Source organism: Pseudomyrmex gracilis, unplaced genomic scaffold, assembly GCF_002006095.1.
Source record: "Pseudomyrmex gracilis isolate BER0280 unplaced genomic scaffold, ASM200609v1 scaffold_67, whole genome shotgun sequence".
Classification (NCBI taxonomy): domain Eukaryota; kingdom Metazoa; phylum Arthropoda; class Insecta; order Hymenoptera; family Formicidae; genus Pseudomyrmex; species Pseudomyrmex gracilis.
In genome coordinates, this window is record NW_018020651.1 from 673218 (window position 1) to 693030 (window position 19813).

The following is a 19813-nucleotide window of genomic DNA, read 5'->3' on the forward strand; positions in this document are numbered from 1 at the left end:
ATCGTATGACCCTGTGGTTTTACTCGTTTTATCGTGATTCGCTCGAATTTGCTAATTATCCTCGTACAAAGTTGCGTGCGCTGCGCTGTGATTAAACGTACCGACATTTAGGCACGTTGAAAACTTGATTGTACTAACAAGGTGGTCTCGCGGGAGATCAAAAATGTTTTCATACAACTTTTCAACGTTTGTAAAAACTCTCTCGGACATTTTCTTGTATCAAATGTACGCGCGTATCCTATTTTTTTTTTTTTAACAAATAAAGTTTCTAATATTTATATGTTTTTGATTATGATAAATATTCTCTTCGCTATCTCCCTGTTCTATTCCCTCTTCTTTTTTTCTTTCTTTTATGTTTTAGCGCTCGTAACGTAACATTTTTTGTCGCGCAAGAAAAGCAACTTGGTGAAGGATTGCGCGCGGATTGCGCGTACATGCAAACGCGCGGGATAAAAATAATCGAGAGCTCGAAAGCCCGTCGATAATAAGGCGGTAATGCGCAAATAAAAGCGCACTCGCGGGTACCCCTTTGCGGCGAACGGCAAAGCGTTTACGGCACGAATCGGCCCGTCGGTCTCTGGGGGATTAATTTAATACCTGAGTAAAATCAATCAGCGGGAATTGATGTTGGCGAGTGGGTGCCCGGCGCGACCCGCAACCGGCCGGTTTGTAGCGCAGAGGGAAGACGGGACACACGACGAGGCCTGGTAGGAGGCTGTATTTGCTTTGCGACGTGGCGGGGCCCCCGTAATCAGTGTAAATCAGGGGACGCGTAAATCACACCCGGTGCGGTAACGGCCTCTCTAACGGGTGGTGTAACCCGTACGCGAAAGAATAAACGGCGCACTTACGATTCCAATCTCTCGACCTGCGCGCCTCGTGAAATCGCTTTGTCTGTCGAAGTGATCCGGCCTTGCCTAATTGCAAGACGCTACACATGTGCTACATAAGATAAAAAAAGTTTTAGATTAATTACCACGTGTTTTTTGCTCCAAAAAATAATCTCGAATATATGTTTTCAAGTTAGACTCTCTATACTTGAAAAAAATTCCATTTGACGAACAAGAGGAGAGATCGCGTTAATTAGTAATGCGAAGAGACATGGGTCTCTTAGACCCACTCAAAAATTTCAAACCGGTGTCTCTAGAAAAAAATTAATTTTTTCACATACTCTTTGAAACTACTAGTGGTTTTTTCAATTTGTTTTTTTTATTGGCGCAAAATTGTTCAAACTTTCGATTCAAAAAGACAAAATTGAAAAAATAGTGATATTTTGCAAAAATATTTGATTTCAAAGTCGCGTGGATCTCACAGCCGCAGTCTGGATCGGTAGATTGTTTTTGAAGTTTGTCTGTGCAAAGAGAGTTAATATTTATTTTTCTATAATATTATAATATTATTTAAAATAACACTTTTTTAGCGATGTTTTTTGTGAGAAATGTCATGTCCACAACAGTGTTCATCGCGAAAGTACTTGTTTACGTGTTTACGCGTTTGAACACCCTATATAAAATAATTTCGGTACTCAGAGACATGGTTTCTCATCGGCATTCTGTGTGGTCGTCCGTACCGCCTTCATCGAGTACTAACCCGTGTATACGGATGAAGAAAACGAAAAGCGAAGCGATCGCGGCACCTGATAATCATACGTGATTGAATTATTAATATTCGACTAATTATACCGTTTCGCGAGTCTCTCCGAAAAAGAATCGACATTGAAATTGTTCAGAAATGTTTTCCCTGCAATAATATCTTGCAATTTCTTCAATCATATTTAACGAGTTAAAGCGATACATTTGCATACACAATTAGAAAAGCTTGTGTTTTTGCGTATCAAATAGTTTCGTTGAAAAAATATATTATACATTTTATTTCCCTTTATCTTGCATAATACATTTTCCACATGTGGTTCCACAACGTAGAATTTACAACGAGGTCGGTCTTATTTGGATATTCACGATAAGATTGCGCAACGTTTTTCTGAAAGAAGAAACGGAAAGGAAAAAAAAAAAGAGAACGTGTTTGTGAAGTACATATTTAAAAAACAAATGTATGATTTACTCGCGTGTTTTGCTCGCAAAGGAAATCCGTCGATCGAAAATCCGTAAATCACGGACAGGAAGAGGCGTTCACGCGCAAACAAATTAATTGAAGAGGCACAAGTTCGGCCTCTCGCCCGTTATCTTCCCTCTTCGACTTCAAGAGGGGTTCGTATAGAATAAGGATAATGAGACGCGAACAAGACATATTATTAATGAGCGGAGATCCAAGTCCTGTGTGTGAGATTATTGCGTAATTATTATATAACAACGTATGAAAATAAACATAGAACGTTTTGGAAAGAATGTAATTAAAATCCAAATCGCGAGAAACCTGCGTCTTCAAAGTACCGTTTATTTTTGTCATCATATTACATTCTTATCGACGTCTCTTACATATGAAGTAAGAAAACTAACAAAAGATATACTTAAATAATGGAAAAAAAAAAAAAAAAAAAAAAACTAACGTTCATTTACGTGTGTGTTACTCACAAAGATATCGTGCGGATTACTTCGTGAAGAGTATAAAGCTGGCAGAGAGCTGAGAACGGATACTAGAAGAAGCGACAGAAACGCGGTTAACGCGCACACAGCAAAGCCGAGTGAAGACCTCAGCGGGTTGACCTCCGACCTCCGTCGGATGCCGACCGCATATAATGCGCTTCATTGTAATTACAATAAAGGTTATCTCGGGATTTCGAGACTCAGACCGTTCAGTCATTCGCGTTATTGAGATGGTAAGCGAGAAGAGAGCGAAACCCTGAGCGAAGAAGGAATACGAGTGAGAAAGAACGAGCGTGGAGGGAGAAGCGAAGGGGGGGAGAGAAGAGAACGAGAGAGGCGGGAAAAGAGGCCGGGTTAACCGGGCACGGGCTCACCGGGCTCTCTCGTCGACGAATATATATCTCTCTCTCCCTTATACCTAGACAAGCGGTCCAGAAATCATGTGGGCGATAAGGTATCGGAGGATATTGAATATCTGACTGATCTGGAAGCTGAAGGAGATAGACACATTGATATCGAGGGTCGCTCGGAAAGGAAGAGAGAGAAGCACGCGACGAACGAAGAATCTCAATGAGCGAGATGATGTTCCTTTCTCTCGTGGCTCATCAAAAGGGATGAATTTCGTATTTAGAATAAATATATACATGTATATATATATATATATGTGTGTGTAAAGAAAAAGAGAGAGAAAGAGAGAGAGAGTGAGAAAGTGAATACAAAAAGTTCAAGCGTTGCATTTTTGTTTTTTTATGCACACAGTTTTTATACAATAATAATTGTAAATTTTAACATTACCTTCGGTGTGTCACAATTATTATTAATGCTGCAACTGTAATTAAGATTGCCGCTTGAAAAAATTAAGTCTCTTTTATTTCCACTTTTATGACTTAATCTGTGTTCTAGTTACACTGTAATGTATTCATAGAGATAAAGTTGCTGTACTAGTTTTAGAATTACTCAGCAATTTTACAGAGAGAGAGAGAGAGACAGAGAGAGAGAACTCGTACCTTGTACACACCGGATTTGGGACAAATTCTCCGACTGTATCCCCAAGACGCGCGCGGTTAGCTTTTGATGGTTACGAAATTTCGCACGCGAGAAGAGACCGAGAATCGGAGCAAGAAGAATCACGAACGGATGCAAAACCGAGTGCGGCGTACGAATTACCGAAAAATTACACACCAGTCAATTTTATCGTCGGCGGCGACGATGGCAGCGAGGACGAAGAAAGCGGGAAGAGGTGCCGGGCGAAAATTTACATCGAAAGATTTAGCCGATTCTTTTCTCTCTCTCTCTCTCTCTCTCTCTCTCTCTCTCTCTCTCTTTCTTTTGATGCGGTCGCAGACCTGAATGGCGTGACACTCAAAGAGTGGCGCGCTACCAAAATTATTCCGGACAATCATCATTACATGCAATGGCTGGCGCAATCTTCTACTCAATATCATCAGCGGGACGCGACGGAAGATCGCTATGAAAAAAAAAAAAAACAAATCGCTCTCCGCAAAATATAAAAAACACATAGGTGTCTACGATACCAATTGCGTCGAGATGTGTACAACTAATCGCGTATCGAAAAGTTATACGACGCTCATTAAAATACATGCGCAACAATGTGTAGCAAGGGTAATAAGAAGTTAAAAAAAAATAATTAAAATATCTTATATTAAAAGTTACGTTTGCATTATGTATAACCAAGATTCACAAAGAGCGATAAAAAGCTTCGAACTATCTTAGCTGTTGGTGTTAAATAATCTCGTAATTACAAGCGTCGTTGTTTAATTGATTAGCGCTATTATTTTCCACGACGCGAACCGAACGAACGACTTCGCGTATGCGATGCGCTTCGCAGATTACGCGAAGGATATACGCAGTTTGCGGCACAGTAGCGACGTCTCGGATGTACGTGCATGCGTCAAACGTGTGTCCCGAAGGTGCAATAGCACATTGGCGCGGCGGCGATATTATCGGGAAGGAGTGGCCGCGCGCGTATCGCGTTTCACATACCCAGCATCATCTTTTATGTATGCGGCCACGGGCCACGCGCGAAGGTCTGCGGTAGGCGACACGTTCGTCGGACGTGACTTATTACCTACAAGCGCCACTGTAAATCTCGTCGTTACTGCCGCCGTTACTTCTGCGTGTTACCGGCCGTGAGACGCGAGAGCGAGGGCGGCGGGTCCGCCGCAACACCATCGAGCGCCAGGATGCTGCGCTTTCACGGACGTCGGGGTTGCGCACCTCTCGCCGCGGCAATGGCTGCAAAATTTACTCGGATAGAGTATCGCGCCTGGTCCTGTTCGCTCTTCTCTTTCTCTCTCTCTTCGTAAACTGTTTGGTTTTCAGAAATCCTCGAAACTAGAAGAGCCAGTGTGCCAGGGAGATTTTAGAATGCTGCAAGAAGATCTTGTATTTCCAAGGAGTAAAACTGGAATTGTTCAGACGTTCCTTTAGGTGTGTCTGCGTGGATGTTTGGAATGCGATACCTTGTAGGTGTCCGCAAGAAACTTTACGATGATTTCAAAAGGCGATTTTTTGAACGTCTATTACATAATAATTTGTAATTCTCTTTGTTTGTTCTTTGTATTTCGTTTACATCCAGTCACTTACTTTCTTTTTCTTTTTTTTCTTCTTTTACTTTATTTTTTATGTTTTTTTCTTATTTTTCTTTTTTAATTTAATTATTCTTAAATTATTACTTAATTTAATTATTTAGTTATTCTGTATGCTTCATTTGTTATATTTTTTATCATATAATTGTCTTTTGTTTTTCTTTTTTGTTATTTTATACTCACTTATTATTTTTGGCCTACTTATTTTTATGTTATTTTAATTTGTTAATTTTTTATGCGCTTGAGGGCATTGCGCAATATAAATAAAGCAGTTTAATCTAATCTCTCTCTCTCTTTTTCTCTTTTTCTCTATTTTCAGAGATTTTATTTTATGCAAAATTTTGTAACAAGAGAAATTAAATGTATTGAAGAAATGTTTTGTGCTATGTTACAGATGAAATGTGTCGGAAATGTATAAGGTAGTATTTTTTTCTTATGAATTCTTATTTTTTTCTTTTTTTCTTATATTTGTAAGAGAGAGAAATCTACAAAACTATTAATTTTTTTTTTTCAAGGATATGTCAGAACGGATATTGTCGCGATATCTCGTGGAACAAAAAGTGTTATTAAAGGGTGACTTCCTTGTGTCGCGGGATTTTGGCGAAAGTTTTGTTCAAATTACGTGGAAAATTACAGGTCAAACTTCCGCCCAAAACGGCCGGTAACGGAAACGATTCGAGAGACACAGCTCGGTTTCCCCAAGCATCAAACTACAATGATTGACAAGTAAAACGAGTGAGTTTAAATTGGGGTCGATTCTCCGCTGTGAGTGTGTGTTGCGGTCGAGATAGTCTGATTGAATTAGAAGGATTTCGAGGACCCGTGAGGTAAATTTGAAGTTGACCTGCCACTTACGAAAGGAAAAACCTTTCATTTTCGAAACTCCGAAAAATAATCCTCCCTTACCGTTTGTTCAATAAAGAAATAACGTGTCTTATTCCGCAACATAAATTTTCAATCAACAGTTGTTGTTTGAAATTATACGGCGTATTTTTAATTATATAAAATGTTGTTTTTTGAACAGAGTGGTTTTCGAAAAAAACCGAGAAAAAGAGGAACAGAGTGTGTAAATTTTACTCTATAAAATATTAAACTTTTATAATACACTTTCACGGTTGTGCAGCATTATTTCCGCGATTAAGGCGATTTTACCGTATTAGCGAATAATTTTGCAAATTACTCGTTCTTTGCGTCGGATATCTTTACCTTTGCCTGCGATTTCCCGGGGAAAGAAACGGAAACGCCCGGGCACCCCGCGGTCATTTATCGTCGTATTATCTGCGTGTATATGTGCCCGACGCTTTTTCCTTCATAATGAAGATTTATTACGTTATCTCTTCTCCGACGCTTTTATTTGACGTTGCCGGTTAATCTTGCCGGTATCGTTACGCGACGGTAAAAAGTGAGCTACGGCGAAATCGCGGTTACGCCACGTACAAAAACATTGTTAAGGCCGGAAGGGGCGAGAGTCGGCAGCGGATTGTTCTCAGATTTAAGTTTTCAGGTCGGAGTAGCCGGTGTGTGTGTGCGTTTCGCCCGTCTCGTCGTAAAAAAGTGAGAAATTTAACAACTACCGACAAACATAAAGACGTCAAGATAATTGTTATCTCTTATTACCGTTAACTATACGTGCATGTTCGACTTTAAAGTGATAAAATGCACTTTTTATGTTCTTCGACGACTTTCATTTATTAATGTTCTCAAAATCTACGTAATGTCACCTATTATTAATAATCTCCGATTTTTTTCAGTCGATTTTACTTACAATTATTTTTTTCTAAATTAACGCAAAAAATCACACAGCTACAAAACAATTCAACAATATGCTAAAAAACATTCTCTGAGAATAATTTTGTATCAACATTCCGGAGTTATAGAATTTGTTTTTTTTTTTTTTTTTGCTACGGTGACGGTAACACCGAGAGATGCATTTCTAAAGAAGAAGACCGTCGCACGAAGACGGGGTGGGACGAGAAAAGAGAAGGCCTGTCGAAAATTAATTCCACCCCAAGCGGCAATTTTCTCCGCTCGTCTCCTTCCTGCGGATCCGCATCTGCGGGAATTCGTCCTCTCGTGCGAGAGTCACCGTCCATCAAAATCCACGACGAACGGTCGAGGGGCCGAGGCCTCACGGTCCCGAGCGGAGAAAAGAAATACGAAAGAAAAAACCTGTCGCTGTCGAAAAGAGGAAGAGAGAGCGAGGGAGAAGGCGCGACGGTCGCACAGCAGGTCGCGTGACGGAAGCGACGCGCGAACACGCACACGCGTATTTTGCATCTTGTGCACACGCGCGTGCACACACACGTATGTGCCACTGACTGCGGCGGGAAACGGGCCCCGTTTCGCAAAACTGCAAGAATTATAATGCTAGGCGACGCGAGCTATGGAATAAATTGGCCGCAACTTTCAACACGTGTTTCTGCACATTGTACATACTTTACGCTGGCATGTAAGCCGTGCAAGTCAATACGTACTCGCGGACAACAAAATAAAATTGTGCTCGCACAAACTATAAATTCTGTTCGGGATTATCGTGCGGTAGTAAAGTCGATATCTCGAAAAATTATCTTTTGAAAAAAGGCTCCAGGTATTTTCGTATGTCTTAAAAAAAAAACACAAATATTTCACTTTTATTTTTCTAACAAAAACTTATTTTTTACACGTGATATCTTCCTAGAAAAAAATATTACCGCACTAAAACCTCTTTTTCTGCGAAACCTAGTTTATAAAAAAAAAAAAAATGACATAAGACACTAGCCGAGGCCTCTTAATACAAAAAAATGTGATAGGTCACTCTGATAATAGAAAGATCTATGAAATACAATTGTTTTTCTACTTTTTATACCTTTATAGAAATGTATTTTCTGATGTGGTCAAGATAATATTTATTTTTTGAGTAATTGAGGCTGGGTTCAACAGTAATTTTAATACTGAAATTAATTATATTATTGTTCTTCTGCAAGACAGATATTTTTTTAAATTTGTTACATCTCTTTCTTTGTTTTTTACAGAAAACAATTGATTTTCTGATCCTGGGAAGTCAATGCATCCCGTGCGACCGTACCCGGGACAATTTCTCGACGCGACGCGGGACGGTTGGTGATGATGTTGCCGCAACGTAACGCGCAACCCGAGCGTACATACCACGGCAGCATCTGAGGATGTAGCAATTACGTTCGCTCCTTGCCGCAGACGGATGGACGGACGGGACCGCAGCCACGAAACGCCCCTCGCGTTACACATATGTTGCCGGTCTTCTTCCACATCGGCGATGATCCTCCGGCAGGCGATGTGTGTCCCTCTGGCCCCGCGCCGCGACTTCTCCTTCGAATTAACGTCCGGAGGAGCACACGGAAGAACGGTTCCTGTGGGAACCGAGTTGCCCCGCTTTTGTGCGCGGTGACGTCCTCCGCGATGTCTATCTTTCGCGCCGATTCTGGAAGCCGCTCGATGATCACCGAGGGTCACGGCGAACGCCTATTTACCTGTCGTCGTGCTTGTCAAGAGGTCGTCTTCAAGACGGTTGCCGAGACCGTGATGAAACGGCACCAAATACGAATGTAATTCGATAAATTGTATCAACAAACGGTTGGGAGAGTCGTCAAGCAAGAATAAATTTCTAAGTCTAAATTAAGTAAATTTGTAAGATACTTTACAATTAGTCCTTGTTCCTTACTTATAAGTTTTACTTTGAGATATACTTGGAGTGTTAATTTTTATAGTTTGAAAAGATTAAATCGCGCAAATGAAACCTGGTAGCTTTTGAGAATCAATCTTAAAAAATTAATTGATTTTAAATGCAAAACTGTTTTCTGACCGAACCGAGTCGCGTGACGTGTCGAAAAATGGTGGAAGACGCGAAAAAGAAAAACAAACCCGCCTCGTACAACTCGATCGTTCGAAAGAGAAAAAAATAAGAGTAAAAAGCAGCCAATGGTTATCACGCAGGAGATAAAATGTCGCGTATAACTTCATGAAGCACCAATAAGAAACTCGACCGTTAGTCGAACATCGCGTAAAATGTGTCGATCGTTCTTGTCACGCGAGTATTCCGCGCAAGTGTTGTGCGTGCTGCTGTGCACCGCAATCGCGCACATTGCGCACACTAAGCACGAAATCCACAAATTTCATCTTGTGCGAGCATGTTTTTTTTTCCGCCCCTTCTTAAAATGTTAATTTAAAATTACTATATTACTTAGCAAAGTAAATCAATTATTATGCCGTCGGAATTTCGGAGAAATTTAAATTTCTCCGAGTCTTTTCCGATTTCCGAGGGAAAAGTTATTTTAAATCACAAGAATATTATAGTTTGATAATCTTGAAAATATATTTCAAGAAACTATATATTTTGATATAATTTTCCTATGTTTTTGGAAGAAATGTTTATTTTATTTTTATTTATTCAAGCAAAGTATTTAATTTTAAGTAAATATTACTTTTTATTACTCGTATTATTATTATTATTATATATGAATACATTATTTTATATCTATACATTTTTAATTGCTTTAAATACTGCTATGTTTAAAAAAACTGATAAAATATATAATATTATTTATTAACGTTGAAGATAGTTCTTTTTTTTTTTTTAATTCAAGATTTTCTTACTAAAACATGCATTCTAGGACGTAATTTTTTTTATAAAATTAAAATTAGGATAAATAGAGTCTTGAATAAAATCAAATTTTTTTATCTCAAGAGATGGGTTTTCTCTCGGTGTGGAAAAAAAAATAATCATTCCGCCGCGGTTATCGTTCTACTTTCGTTTTATTGCGCGCTCAAATTTGTGAGATGATGATCGCCGACTAACGGCGACATCATCCAGTGTCATCACCTGACCTCCGCGTATGCCGTAGCCATGAACCTCTCTTTCTTGTACATCGTCGACAATAGAAATTCGCGATCGTCTCATACAGGTCTGCACGCGATGACCTCGGTACTTCCTCAGGATACTTTACGAGGGAAGCTTCCTAACGGGAGCGCCATCCTACTTTCCGGCCACAAATTTCCATCTAACTTTAACGATGCACAATTTACTGCGAAATAGGACACGACAAAGTGTCTCGTGTATTATTCTACCATTACTGTAAAAACAGAGACTATTATATTTTATTATTCACGAAAATCAGAAAATATATATAAGAATAGTTACAATAAATCAAATATATGGTTTTTGGTTGATTTATGCGATGTTTTCTTTTCTATTTTCTAGAGAAAGTCAAGTTTTCTAGAAAAAATCAAGTAGTCAGGATCATTTCCTTGCGTGTATATGTGTTGCCAAGATGCGATCAAATGTCAAAGGAACTTGGATGTTTTCAAACTGTCTTGCTGTCAATTTTGTTGCAAAGATCTTGACGGACATATTGACGCGTCTCTGTTCTACGAAGAACAATCTTTCTATTGCTTTCGTTGACCTTGACGAGATACTCGTAAAATTGAAAGACATTACCCGAGCGAGTGCATAAATGCGAGAGATCTCAGGGTTTCTCGTCGCAAACCCTGTCCTTTTTTGGATCCTAAAAATATATCCCCAGGAGTTTACGTTTGCGTGCGTAGGTATCGGCGTGCCAACGAGATTACAGGGCCTGGAAACTTACCTCGATCTAAATCAATCGCGAGCGGCGCGAACGGAGAGGAGCGGCCCCCTCGGGCTCGCACCTGTGTACCCGTCGTTCACCGAAGCGACAGAGGTGAATGGCAAGGCGGTGCACGATCACTATCTTTCTCGCCCTTTACGTACTGGCGGTGTCTAATTTAGACGGTCATTTCGACGTCAGGGGCGTCAAGTACCAAAGTATCTCTCTAAGCATTGGGAAACTCACCGAGATGAAGATGAAGAGAGACAAAAAGATTCTTAATGTTTTCTTCCTAAATGAAGTTTTTAAATTTTGATACTTTGTATTTATATTAGGGGAAAAGAAAGCTTTTGCGATCTCATATCTATAATTTTATTTTATGAAAGGAAAAAAGAGGGTCTTACTTTGAAAATATCTTAATTTTCAATTAGTTGCGATATTCGAGATTCTTATAGATTCTGAATAGTAGGTATATGGACGTCTACACTCTTGAGACTAGACCGTTCTTGTCAGCGACAAGACGCACTTATTGAAAATTATTTCCTCGCGTGCGAAGTTTCGAGTAAAGGCAAAAGAAAAAGGAGAGAGAGAGAGAGAGAGGAAAGAGAGAGAGAGAGAGAAAAGAGAAAAAATCCGACTCGCGCTACTTGGCAGTCTTTTCAAAATTGCGACTGTGCAGGAAGGTCCGAAGAACGGTCCCGCGTTAACTTCGACGGGTTAAAACACTTTAGAGGGTAATATCTTCACACTCGGGCCATCCGGCATCCACGGCGAAGATTGCCGCAGCCTGGCGTCGCCTCGGGCGTCAAAGAAATTTTCGACCCGGGGGGAATTTTTGCGGAAGAAACATCCTAAGAAGAGGATGCGTTCTAATACAAAATTGCGTTGCTCGCGTGCAACCAAAGCACTAACGAACGGGCGCAACAGTTGCAGCTGCAATATATAGTTCTCGCGACAGCGAACAAGTTTTTGCTTATTCCGGAGAAACTCGAAGAGAAGACTTTGGAGAAATTTTTAAATTGCAATACGCCAAAAGTTTTCGTTAAAAAAAAATAAAAAAAAAAAAACAACAAATGCTCACGTCTATATTTAGTAATAGTCAAACTGCGGCAGTTCGAAACGTCAGAAAAATCACAGCGCCGGTTATTTGAAGAAAATATTTTACGCGCTCATCTAAATGCAATTTCGAATTTTACTGCCACATAACGCTAACGATATTTTTGTCTTTGCTTCGCTTATTTTTCATTATAAAGTAATTAGCTGTTCGGTGAAATTCGCGGGACGTAGAACGTCCCCCGACGTTCATTACTCGAGAATGACGAACAAAGTAGTAATCACACGCACGGCTCGGCGGCGGAATGAAAAGAGCGTGTGGAGCGTCGAAACAGTCTGCGCTCGGTAGCGGTCAGTGCGCGCGTATTTAAAATCGCGCACAAATCGGGTTCATTCAATTTCGTCGTCGACGGGCATTAATGCAAAAAAAAAAAAAACAGTAACAAGATCAGCGGGGCACCGCATGCCCCGCGGACCGTATCAAGACAAAAAGATCGGTTCGTGCCTAAGGCGCAATGCGGTTGGGTTTTCGCTCGCGCGCATTTTCCGTTTTAATTAACGAGGTTTCTGTAACGAGCGGCACAGACCCCGAGTTCACTCGCACCGTTTATCTCGCTGTCGTGGTCAGTTCAAAGCGGCCGTTATTACGCTGACTCGTCGTGCGTGAGCGACTTCTCGACCGGCGACTTCCCTCTCTAAGCGGAGAGAGTAACGCGGTAAAACGGAACAGTCCCGAGATGTTAATTACGATTACGGAGCCGAGATAGAGAATGTGCGCGAGAGCGCGGTTTGCGCCCCTGACGATGTAGACCTGATCGATGAAAATTTTATAACCCGTTGCGCGATCGTGTCATTAATATCGATGATGTAGCTGTGCTCGCGTCTAATAACTAATCACGGCGCGCCCGGTGATATGTGTGTGTGATATAGTTCGAGATTTCCGATCTCTCTCGAATATCGTCGTATCAATTACGTTATCTTTTATACGCGCGTTCGCAAATAATGTTCTGTATTAAATTGGCATAATGAGCGCGTGGTGTAAAAATGTAAGTTAAATACAAGTGAGAGATATAGACTTTTTTTTGCGCGCGAAGTTGTAAACGCGAGAGGGACCCAAATGCGCGCGTTGACTGCAAGAAATCCAAGAATGTGAAATTTATGTTTTGTGTCGAGATTACATTGTAACACATCCGTTTCATTTGTTTGTTGCAAGTTAGCCGCCGGGATGTAAGGAGCGATAAAGCCGCTGCACTTGCGTCTGGATTCGGGATCCTATATGGAAGCCGAGGGGGAAAAGGACCGAGAAAAGAGAGACTCGCCTCGGGCGGTTTGTCTCTGAGGAAGGCCGTCGGCATATGTGGCTCGCGTGCATCGGATCCGAGTAACAGGTGCAGATGCGGCGGAGGAAGCCCGATCGTTAGCCCGACAGCCCGCGGTGCATGTGTGCCTATTATGATTTCTTTCGTAATTAGTCTCTCTCTCTCGCTCCCTTCCCGCGTCCTGTACGTGTATTCGGGCGTACCTACTAACATTTGTTTCGTTGCATGTTTCGTGGCCTCGCCTCGGTAACATGTGCTACCACATCGTTGTCCTGTAGCTGTCGATTTAGCGAGCGCGGCAACGACGACGGTTGGCGACGGACTTTGCGTTTTGCCTCATTTGTCCGTGCAAAGTAAACTCCGAGATAGACGAGAAAATAAGCCACACCGGGGTTTCAAAATCCTGCCTTGGCAACCAAAAACTATGGTACACGTGACGTATAGTATTCTAGTAATTTAAGATAGGATTTTGTAACGTACTTCTGGATATGTTACGAAATACGATTGATAAGTATCCGAAACTACGGATAGAGAGAGAGAGAGAGCGACAAAACTGTTGACACAAGTTTTATTTTAAAAAAACAAACGTCAAACACTGACTTATGTACGCACGTAGCGTTTATGTGACAGAGTAGATCACGCTCTCAGTGATTTAAAACAATGCAGCTTCAATTGGTACAATGGCCAAAATGTACGAGAGTTAGGCTTTGAAATGCTGTGTATCATCCGCCTTATTCGCCAGATACGGTCCCGTGGGATTTCCGTCTATTTTTGAATCTAAAAAAAAAAAATAGCTTGTTGAAAAGAAATGTACGAGCAACAACAAAGTCACCGATGCTGAAAATGGCTATTGAAGAGCTCGAGGAATCGTTCTATCAAAGTGGCACAAGTGTTCTCGAAAAGAGAACTCTGGTCAAAGTATATATATATATATATCGAGGTAGAAAGCGACTATAATGAAAAATAAATTGAACCTGATAAATTGTTGTTGGTTTTCGTTTCGAATGCTCATCAATTGCCTCTCGTATGTAAAAAAATTAATAGGCCGATATTCATCGGGTCTTATATTTGAGATCGTTTTAAGTTTTTATCTTCAGATGATGTACGAGTCACGTTTCATTGGCTGCAGAACATCTGAAGATAAACTTAAGACGATCTTAAACAGAAGATTCAACTGGAATAAACCGGCCGCAAACGTATCGCTCAAATTAAGAAATATAATGTGCAAAGAGATCATTAAGTGACATCTGTATGTATATGTTCGTCAAGTTTCGTACTTAATGACTCGATATAAGCAAGATATTAATCCGGCATTTCGCTGTGTTACGAACATTTGTTTTTTTATAACAAATTTAAACTCCTATAGTATCAAATTAACAAAGAGTTTTCCGATCAAGAGATGTACATATGCGAAATACATATTTTTTAATGTGTAAACAATTATACATAATAATTCTCAAACTAAATTCAATTCAAAAATTTATATTTTGAATGTTTGATATTGCATCACATATATATAGGATGTTTGAAAAATTTTGACACACGGATTGGATCAATCTATAATAAATAGAAGTCGCTCACTATGCAAAATTTGCAATATTTATTTAATTTTCTAAATGAGTTAGGGTAATTAATATTTGATGAGCGCGTACGAAGCGAATGGTTCGAACTCTGTTCAGGCACGTATGATTTTCAGTTAAACCGTCGTGAAAATCAACTGATCGCAAAAAGCTGTCACGTATCGCTCGTTTGTTTGCTCCGGTTTTCGTTGTTAGGAGATTGCATCAACTAAGCTATTTTTTTTTCTACAAAAACTATGTACGCAGAATCCACGGCTTCATGCGCTCATTAACTCACAGTAATAACTCAATAAATGCGAGTGAAAAATAGTAAATAAAGTTTTGTTCAGATTGACTCAATGGCTGTCAAAATTTGTTAGACACACTTTACTCTCCTATGAGATTTAAAAAATTCATTGCAAAAAAGACATCTCGGCCAGAAATTGTTCTTTGTATTTTTATATTATTTTATATTTCCTTGTTCTTTTATATATTTTAATATTTTACAACGCGTAGATCCAGAAGTTTTTTTTTTTCACGTGAAAATCGCGAGCGTAATGTTTCTCTCTTTCGTAGCGCATCTCGATCGTCTTCATTGATGTTCTGAATTTGATTCATCTCGAGGGTGGGTAAGGTTGCATCTTGGTATGATATGACGAGGCAACGTCAGGCTTATTCTATCGCGAAATTGTGGCCGATCGATCGAAGAGAAGCCGGTCGATACCGCGAAGCGGTACGTACTCCGAGATATGGTCCGGATGGTCCTTGGTCCTGCAGGTCTGCTTATGTGCGGGCGTATATACACATCGCTTATGTATACATGTACAACACATGTACATATGAAGTCAAATGTACGTGTATACATTGGAGAAAGCGTCTTGGCGAGGGATTTCGCAGAGGGTTGGCTGTTTGCGCCTCTCGACAAATAAGGGGAAGTCGTTATCCCGTGGATGGGAGGAGTAATTAACTGCTTCTACCTCCTTTCTGTCCGCTCCACCTCCGCTCCCTCAGCATCCTCCCTTTCCGGCTTCGGCTTCTACTCGAAGGAACAGACTTAAGGAGGCCCGCTTAGGCTTTCACGGGGTCGTGTCTTCATTATTCACGCTAATCTGCTTTCGCCCTGTGCTGTTGCCTCCGCGTACTCTCCTTGGTGTTTCCTGTCTCTTTCTCTGACCCTCCTTTTCGCTTGCCACTCTCTGTATCCGTAGAGAGAAAGATAGAGAGAGAGAGAGAGAGAGAGAATATATGCTTTTGCGGAAATTATTATCGTACTGCACAACCGTACAAACGACACGTGCTGTGTGATGATACGTGTCGGGTATCTTTGAATCGGACTGAATAATATTTCACAGTATTGCGTCTATTTAATAAGCTTTGCTATAGATTTGCCGTAGATTTGTGTGTATCCCATAAACAAATTCAAATTATGATAACAAATCAATGTTAATATTAGTAGAATAATCTTATTTTGCGCATGCGTATTATGTATATCATGTGCTCGATAAGAAAATCACATTAAAACTTTAAATTTGATACTGAAAAAAACAAAATAGTTTACTAATTATTCGTTATATGTACATTTATGTAATAAATCTATAGAGATATTAATCAATACCGACAAATGGAACACGTGTAAGTGCAACCGACATCGGCGTGTATATTTTACGTTTTTGCAGTGGACCACCACGGTAAAGGCGCCCCGCGGTGGCCGCCAAATTATGATGAATTGTTTTCTCTATTAACAGCTTGTGCCGACAGAGGCGAGACGCGAGCACCCCAACCGAGATAATCTTCCACCAATTTCGACTTCCTGATTGATCATGGCAATTCATCAGATGGTTCGTTCGAACGGATCATCCGGAACGAACGAGAGCGGGATCGCATTCCCATCCCAGGCTTTTCGTTATCGCAGATTTAAATAGTACGTGTCGAGATAGTAAATTTGCGATAGGAAATTGGATTCACGTTTTTTTTTTTTTTTTTTTTATTTCAGTTTCATCAGACGCAAATTATCGTTCCCATTTACGAGAATCGATACTCGAATAGGATAACCCGACTAAAAAAAAACAAAACAAAAAAAATAAAAAAATTAACTAACATATATTTGATGTCAAAACAACGTTTAAATCGACAATAAAAACTTTGTTATAAGAATAGCAATCAATGCGATTGTGAATCGAACTGTGAACTTGTACTGCTGTACGTTTCATACGTACATTTGCTTATTATGTCTATTTGCGTGTTCCTTGATTCTCTCTCGTTTCTGCGATAATAATCTTTCAAGACGTGTTTTATACATATGTATAAGATGTGTGAGATATGTACAAGCTAAAGGCATCTTTGTATTGTTTGTATTTAATTTTACAGTGTAGATCTGTGAAGTTATTTATGTAAAAATAAATGTATAAGTGGAAATAATTGTAAGGTAACAGTTTTGTGGAAGACAAACTTACTCCTCCTATATCTTCTTGGTGAGAGTATAATAAAATAAAAAATATAATACATAATATAATACTTTTATATTATATTGTGTATAATATTGTAAATTAAAGTCTTCACTCTAAGAAATTTGTTTTAAATTGTAGATATTAAAAGAAATAATTGTAGTTGTCTCGACAATGAGACATTTAACATCAAAGTTTCTAATAAAAGAAACAAGGATGCACATATTTGTAAAGTGATACGAATTGACGAACCAAAGTATAAATGTTACGAAATACTATGTATTGCTGCTATGCAACACTTTTTCGGATAAGTTTCCATCATCTGCTAGGCGATTTATACAATCTGTTACAACATCAAACTTCTCATGATGTAAATGCATAATTCATAGTTCGTTTAGTTTATTGCGGCAAATTAAGCAGCACATTCAAACTTGACGGCAAGTACGCCACTTGACGAGACTTGGATAAGTTGTGCGCGATGTCCTCGGCGGCTTCTATTTTTCTGAGCTCAACTAGACCGTCTCCCGCTTCTGCTAGAGATTTCGCTAGTAAAAGTGCGGCTTGCGCGTCACCCTCGGCACTAATAATAGCAGCCTTCTTCTGCTGTTCAGCCTTTTCTACTAAGAAACGAGCTTTCTCTGCATCTTGTTGCGCCACTTGTTTCAATTCTACCGCCTGAGTAAACTCTTTGCCAAATGTTAAATGTGTCTGAAAGAATTTTATTTTTAAAGTAAATGATAATTTTGCACCGGAAATATGAACAATGATATAAACAAACATAATGCTGATATAAACAAACAAATAAATATTATTGTACTTACAAGTGAAATATCATCTAAGATAAGGCCAAATTGTGCAGCTCTTTCTGTTAAATCTTCACTGACCTTCTGAGATACAATTTCTCTTTGTGTAATTAATTCACTAGCATCAAATTGTGCAACTACAGCTTTCAGTACTTCAGTCGTAATAGACGGAAGTACTCTTTCATCATAATCCACACCAAGAATTGTATATATTCTAGGTAAAGAATCAGGCACAGGTCTGAAGAGGATACGAAGAGTGATATTTACATTTTGAAGATCTTTGCTCCCGGTAATAACAGGAACATTTCTCGGTCGTGAACGGATGTCAAAAATAATTGGTTTTTGCACCCAGGGAATAAAAAAGTGTGTTCCTTCGCCTATCACTGCATTTTTTATACCAGCAAATCTATCAAATATAACTGCTCTATGACCACCATCAACTGAGAAAAAACAGCAATACACTTAATTAATATATATTCAAGCAATATATTTAATTTTAATATATATATATTTAATTAAATTTCCTGTTAATAATCTCATAAATAAATTGTATTGTCATTTATAACTTACCATTGTATAATGCAGAATTGATAACACCACCAGTAAGAGCTATACCTAGGCCGAGCTGACCCAATCGATTAAAGAATTGTGCTGCCATACTTAAGTGTATTATATCTACAAAAATATAAAATAATGTATAATATAGGATGATGAAATTTGATGTGTATACATGTAATCCTATCTCACATGGTAGTTACTAGTTTTGACATTGAGTTAACCTATAATTATCTGAATATGTATTTATACTAAATATACAACAAGATACAATTATAAAATAAACTAAAAATATATGTTAAGTACTATAATATATATTCACATTCTCGGTTTTAATATATTATACGATTTGTAATAAATGGAGCAAAATATAGGAGTTAACCGGTCAGGTTGGAATTTTGCCGATTTACTAGTTGTCTGCACATTTTATGTTGTGTAGACAACTAGGAGCTAAGCAAACTAAACTCGACAATAATTATTACTGCTTACGACGAAACAATCGGATCTTACGTAATAAATTTCACTTATGAAAAATTCACTTTTCTTCTCGCGTGCACGTTCATGCGTTGATAAGAAGAAAATGGACACCCATATCTTGAAAATGGACGCGACGCAAACGCCGCAACGGATGCGGTAGTTTAACGCAATTCTAGGCGGCGATTTCAAATCATGTCAGCGCAAACGTGCGTAGAATTATATTTAAATACGAAATATTTAATACAATTGTTTATATTATGACAAACACGTGTTGTTATCATAGTTTTTTTTGTAATTGAGACTAGTACAAAGTGAATACAAGCTCAATCATTAAATTGTTGCAAAACTTTGATTAAACGTCATTTGAACAGTATGATGTACAAATATATGCAAAATAAATTGCATATAAATTGATTTTTATACACTTGTGAGGTCATTTTGCTAGAAATTGAAACAATATTATTAACATTGTAATATAAAATAATGTTAAAAAAAAAGCAAAAGATAAAACGCCCCCGGGTGGGCTCGAACCACCAACCTTTCGGTTAACAGCCGAACGCGCTAGCCGATTGCGCCACGGAGGCAACTCCAGTCAGTGATCTTTTTAAACTCAATATACATTATTGCAGATATTATACAGCGAAACAACTAAAATATTATATGTTACTTATATATTTCTTTATATTTCTTTATATTATTATATATTACTTATATATTTCTTTCTATCAAAACTATTTGTTTTAAAATTATTTTGTATAGTATAATTGTTTACAAAAAATACGATGTTTCTCAAAAATGGTAGCGTAATACGTGTCCGAATGCGAATAATTTTTCATATCGATTACTATATTCTTTAGTGAATTATAAGACTGAGT

General features: G+C 38.9%; 1 protein-coding gene and 1 non-coding gene across 4 annotated transcripts; both read right to left on the bottom strand.

Annotated features, from left to right (window-relative positions):
• Positions 1-17362: 17362 nt before the first annotated feature.
• On the bottom strand, positions 17363-19076 carry LOC109854466 (protein l(2)37Cc). 3 transcript variants are annotated; one of them, XM_020427568.1, is made up of 4 exons: positions 18972-19076; positions 18477-18581; positions 17925-18346; positions 17363-17811 (listed from the first exon to the last, which is right to left on the bottom strand). In XM_020427568.1, exons 2-4 carry the CDS (start codon positions 18562-18564, stop codon positions 17503-17505), a joined length of 819 nt encoding a protein of 272 aa, XP_020283157.1. In that variant the 5' UTR covers positions 18565-18581; positions 18972-19076; the 3' UTR covers positions 17363-17502. The 3 variants fall into 3 exon arrangements, with proteins under 3 accessions (XP_020283157.1, XP_020283159.1, XP_020283158.1); XM_020427570.1 differs by lacking the exon at positions 18972-19076 and adding an exon at positions 18951-18971; XM_020427569.1 differs by lacking the exon at positions 18972-19076 and adding an exon at positions 18784-18936.
• Positions 19077-19448: 372 nt separating this feature from the next.
• On the bottom strand, positions 19449-19522 carry Trnan-guu. The gene has a single exon. It is a non-coding gene; the product is annotated as a tRNA-Asn (tRNA).
• Between the last annotated feature and the right edge of the window lie 291 nt (positions 19523-19813).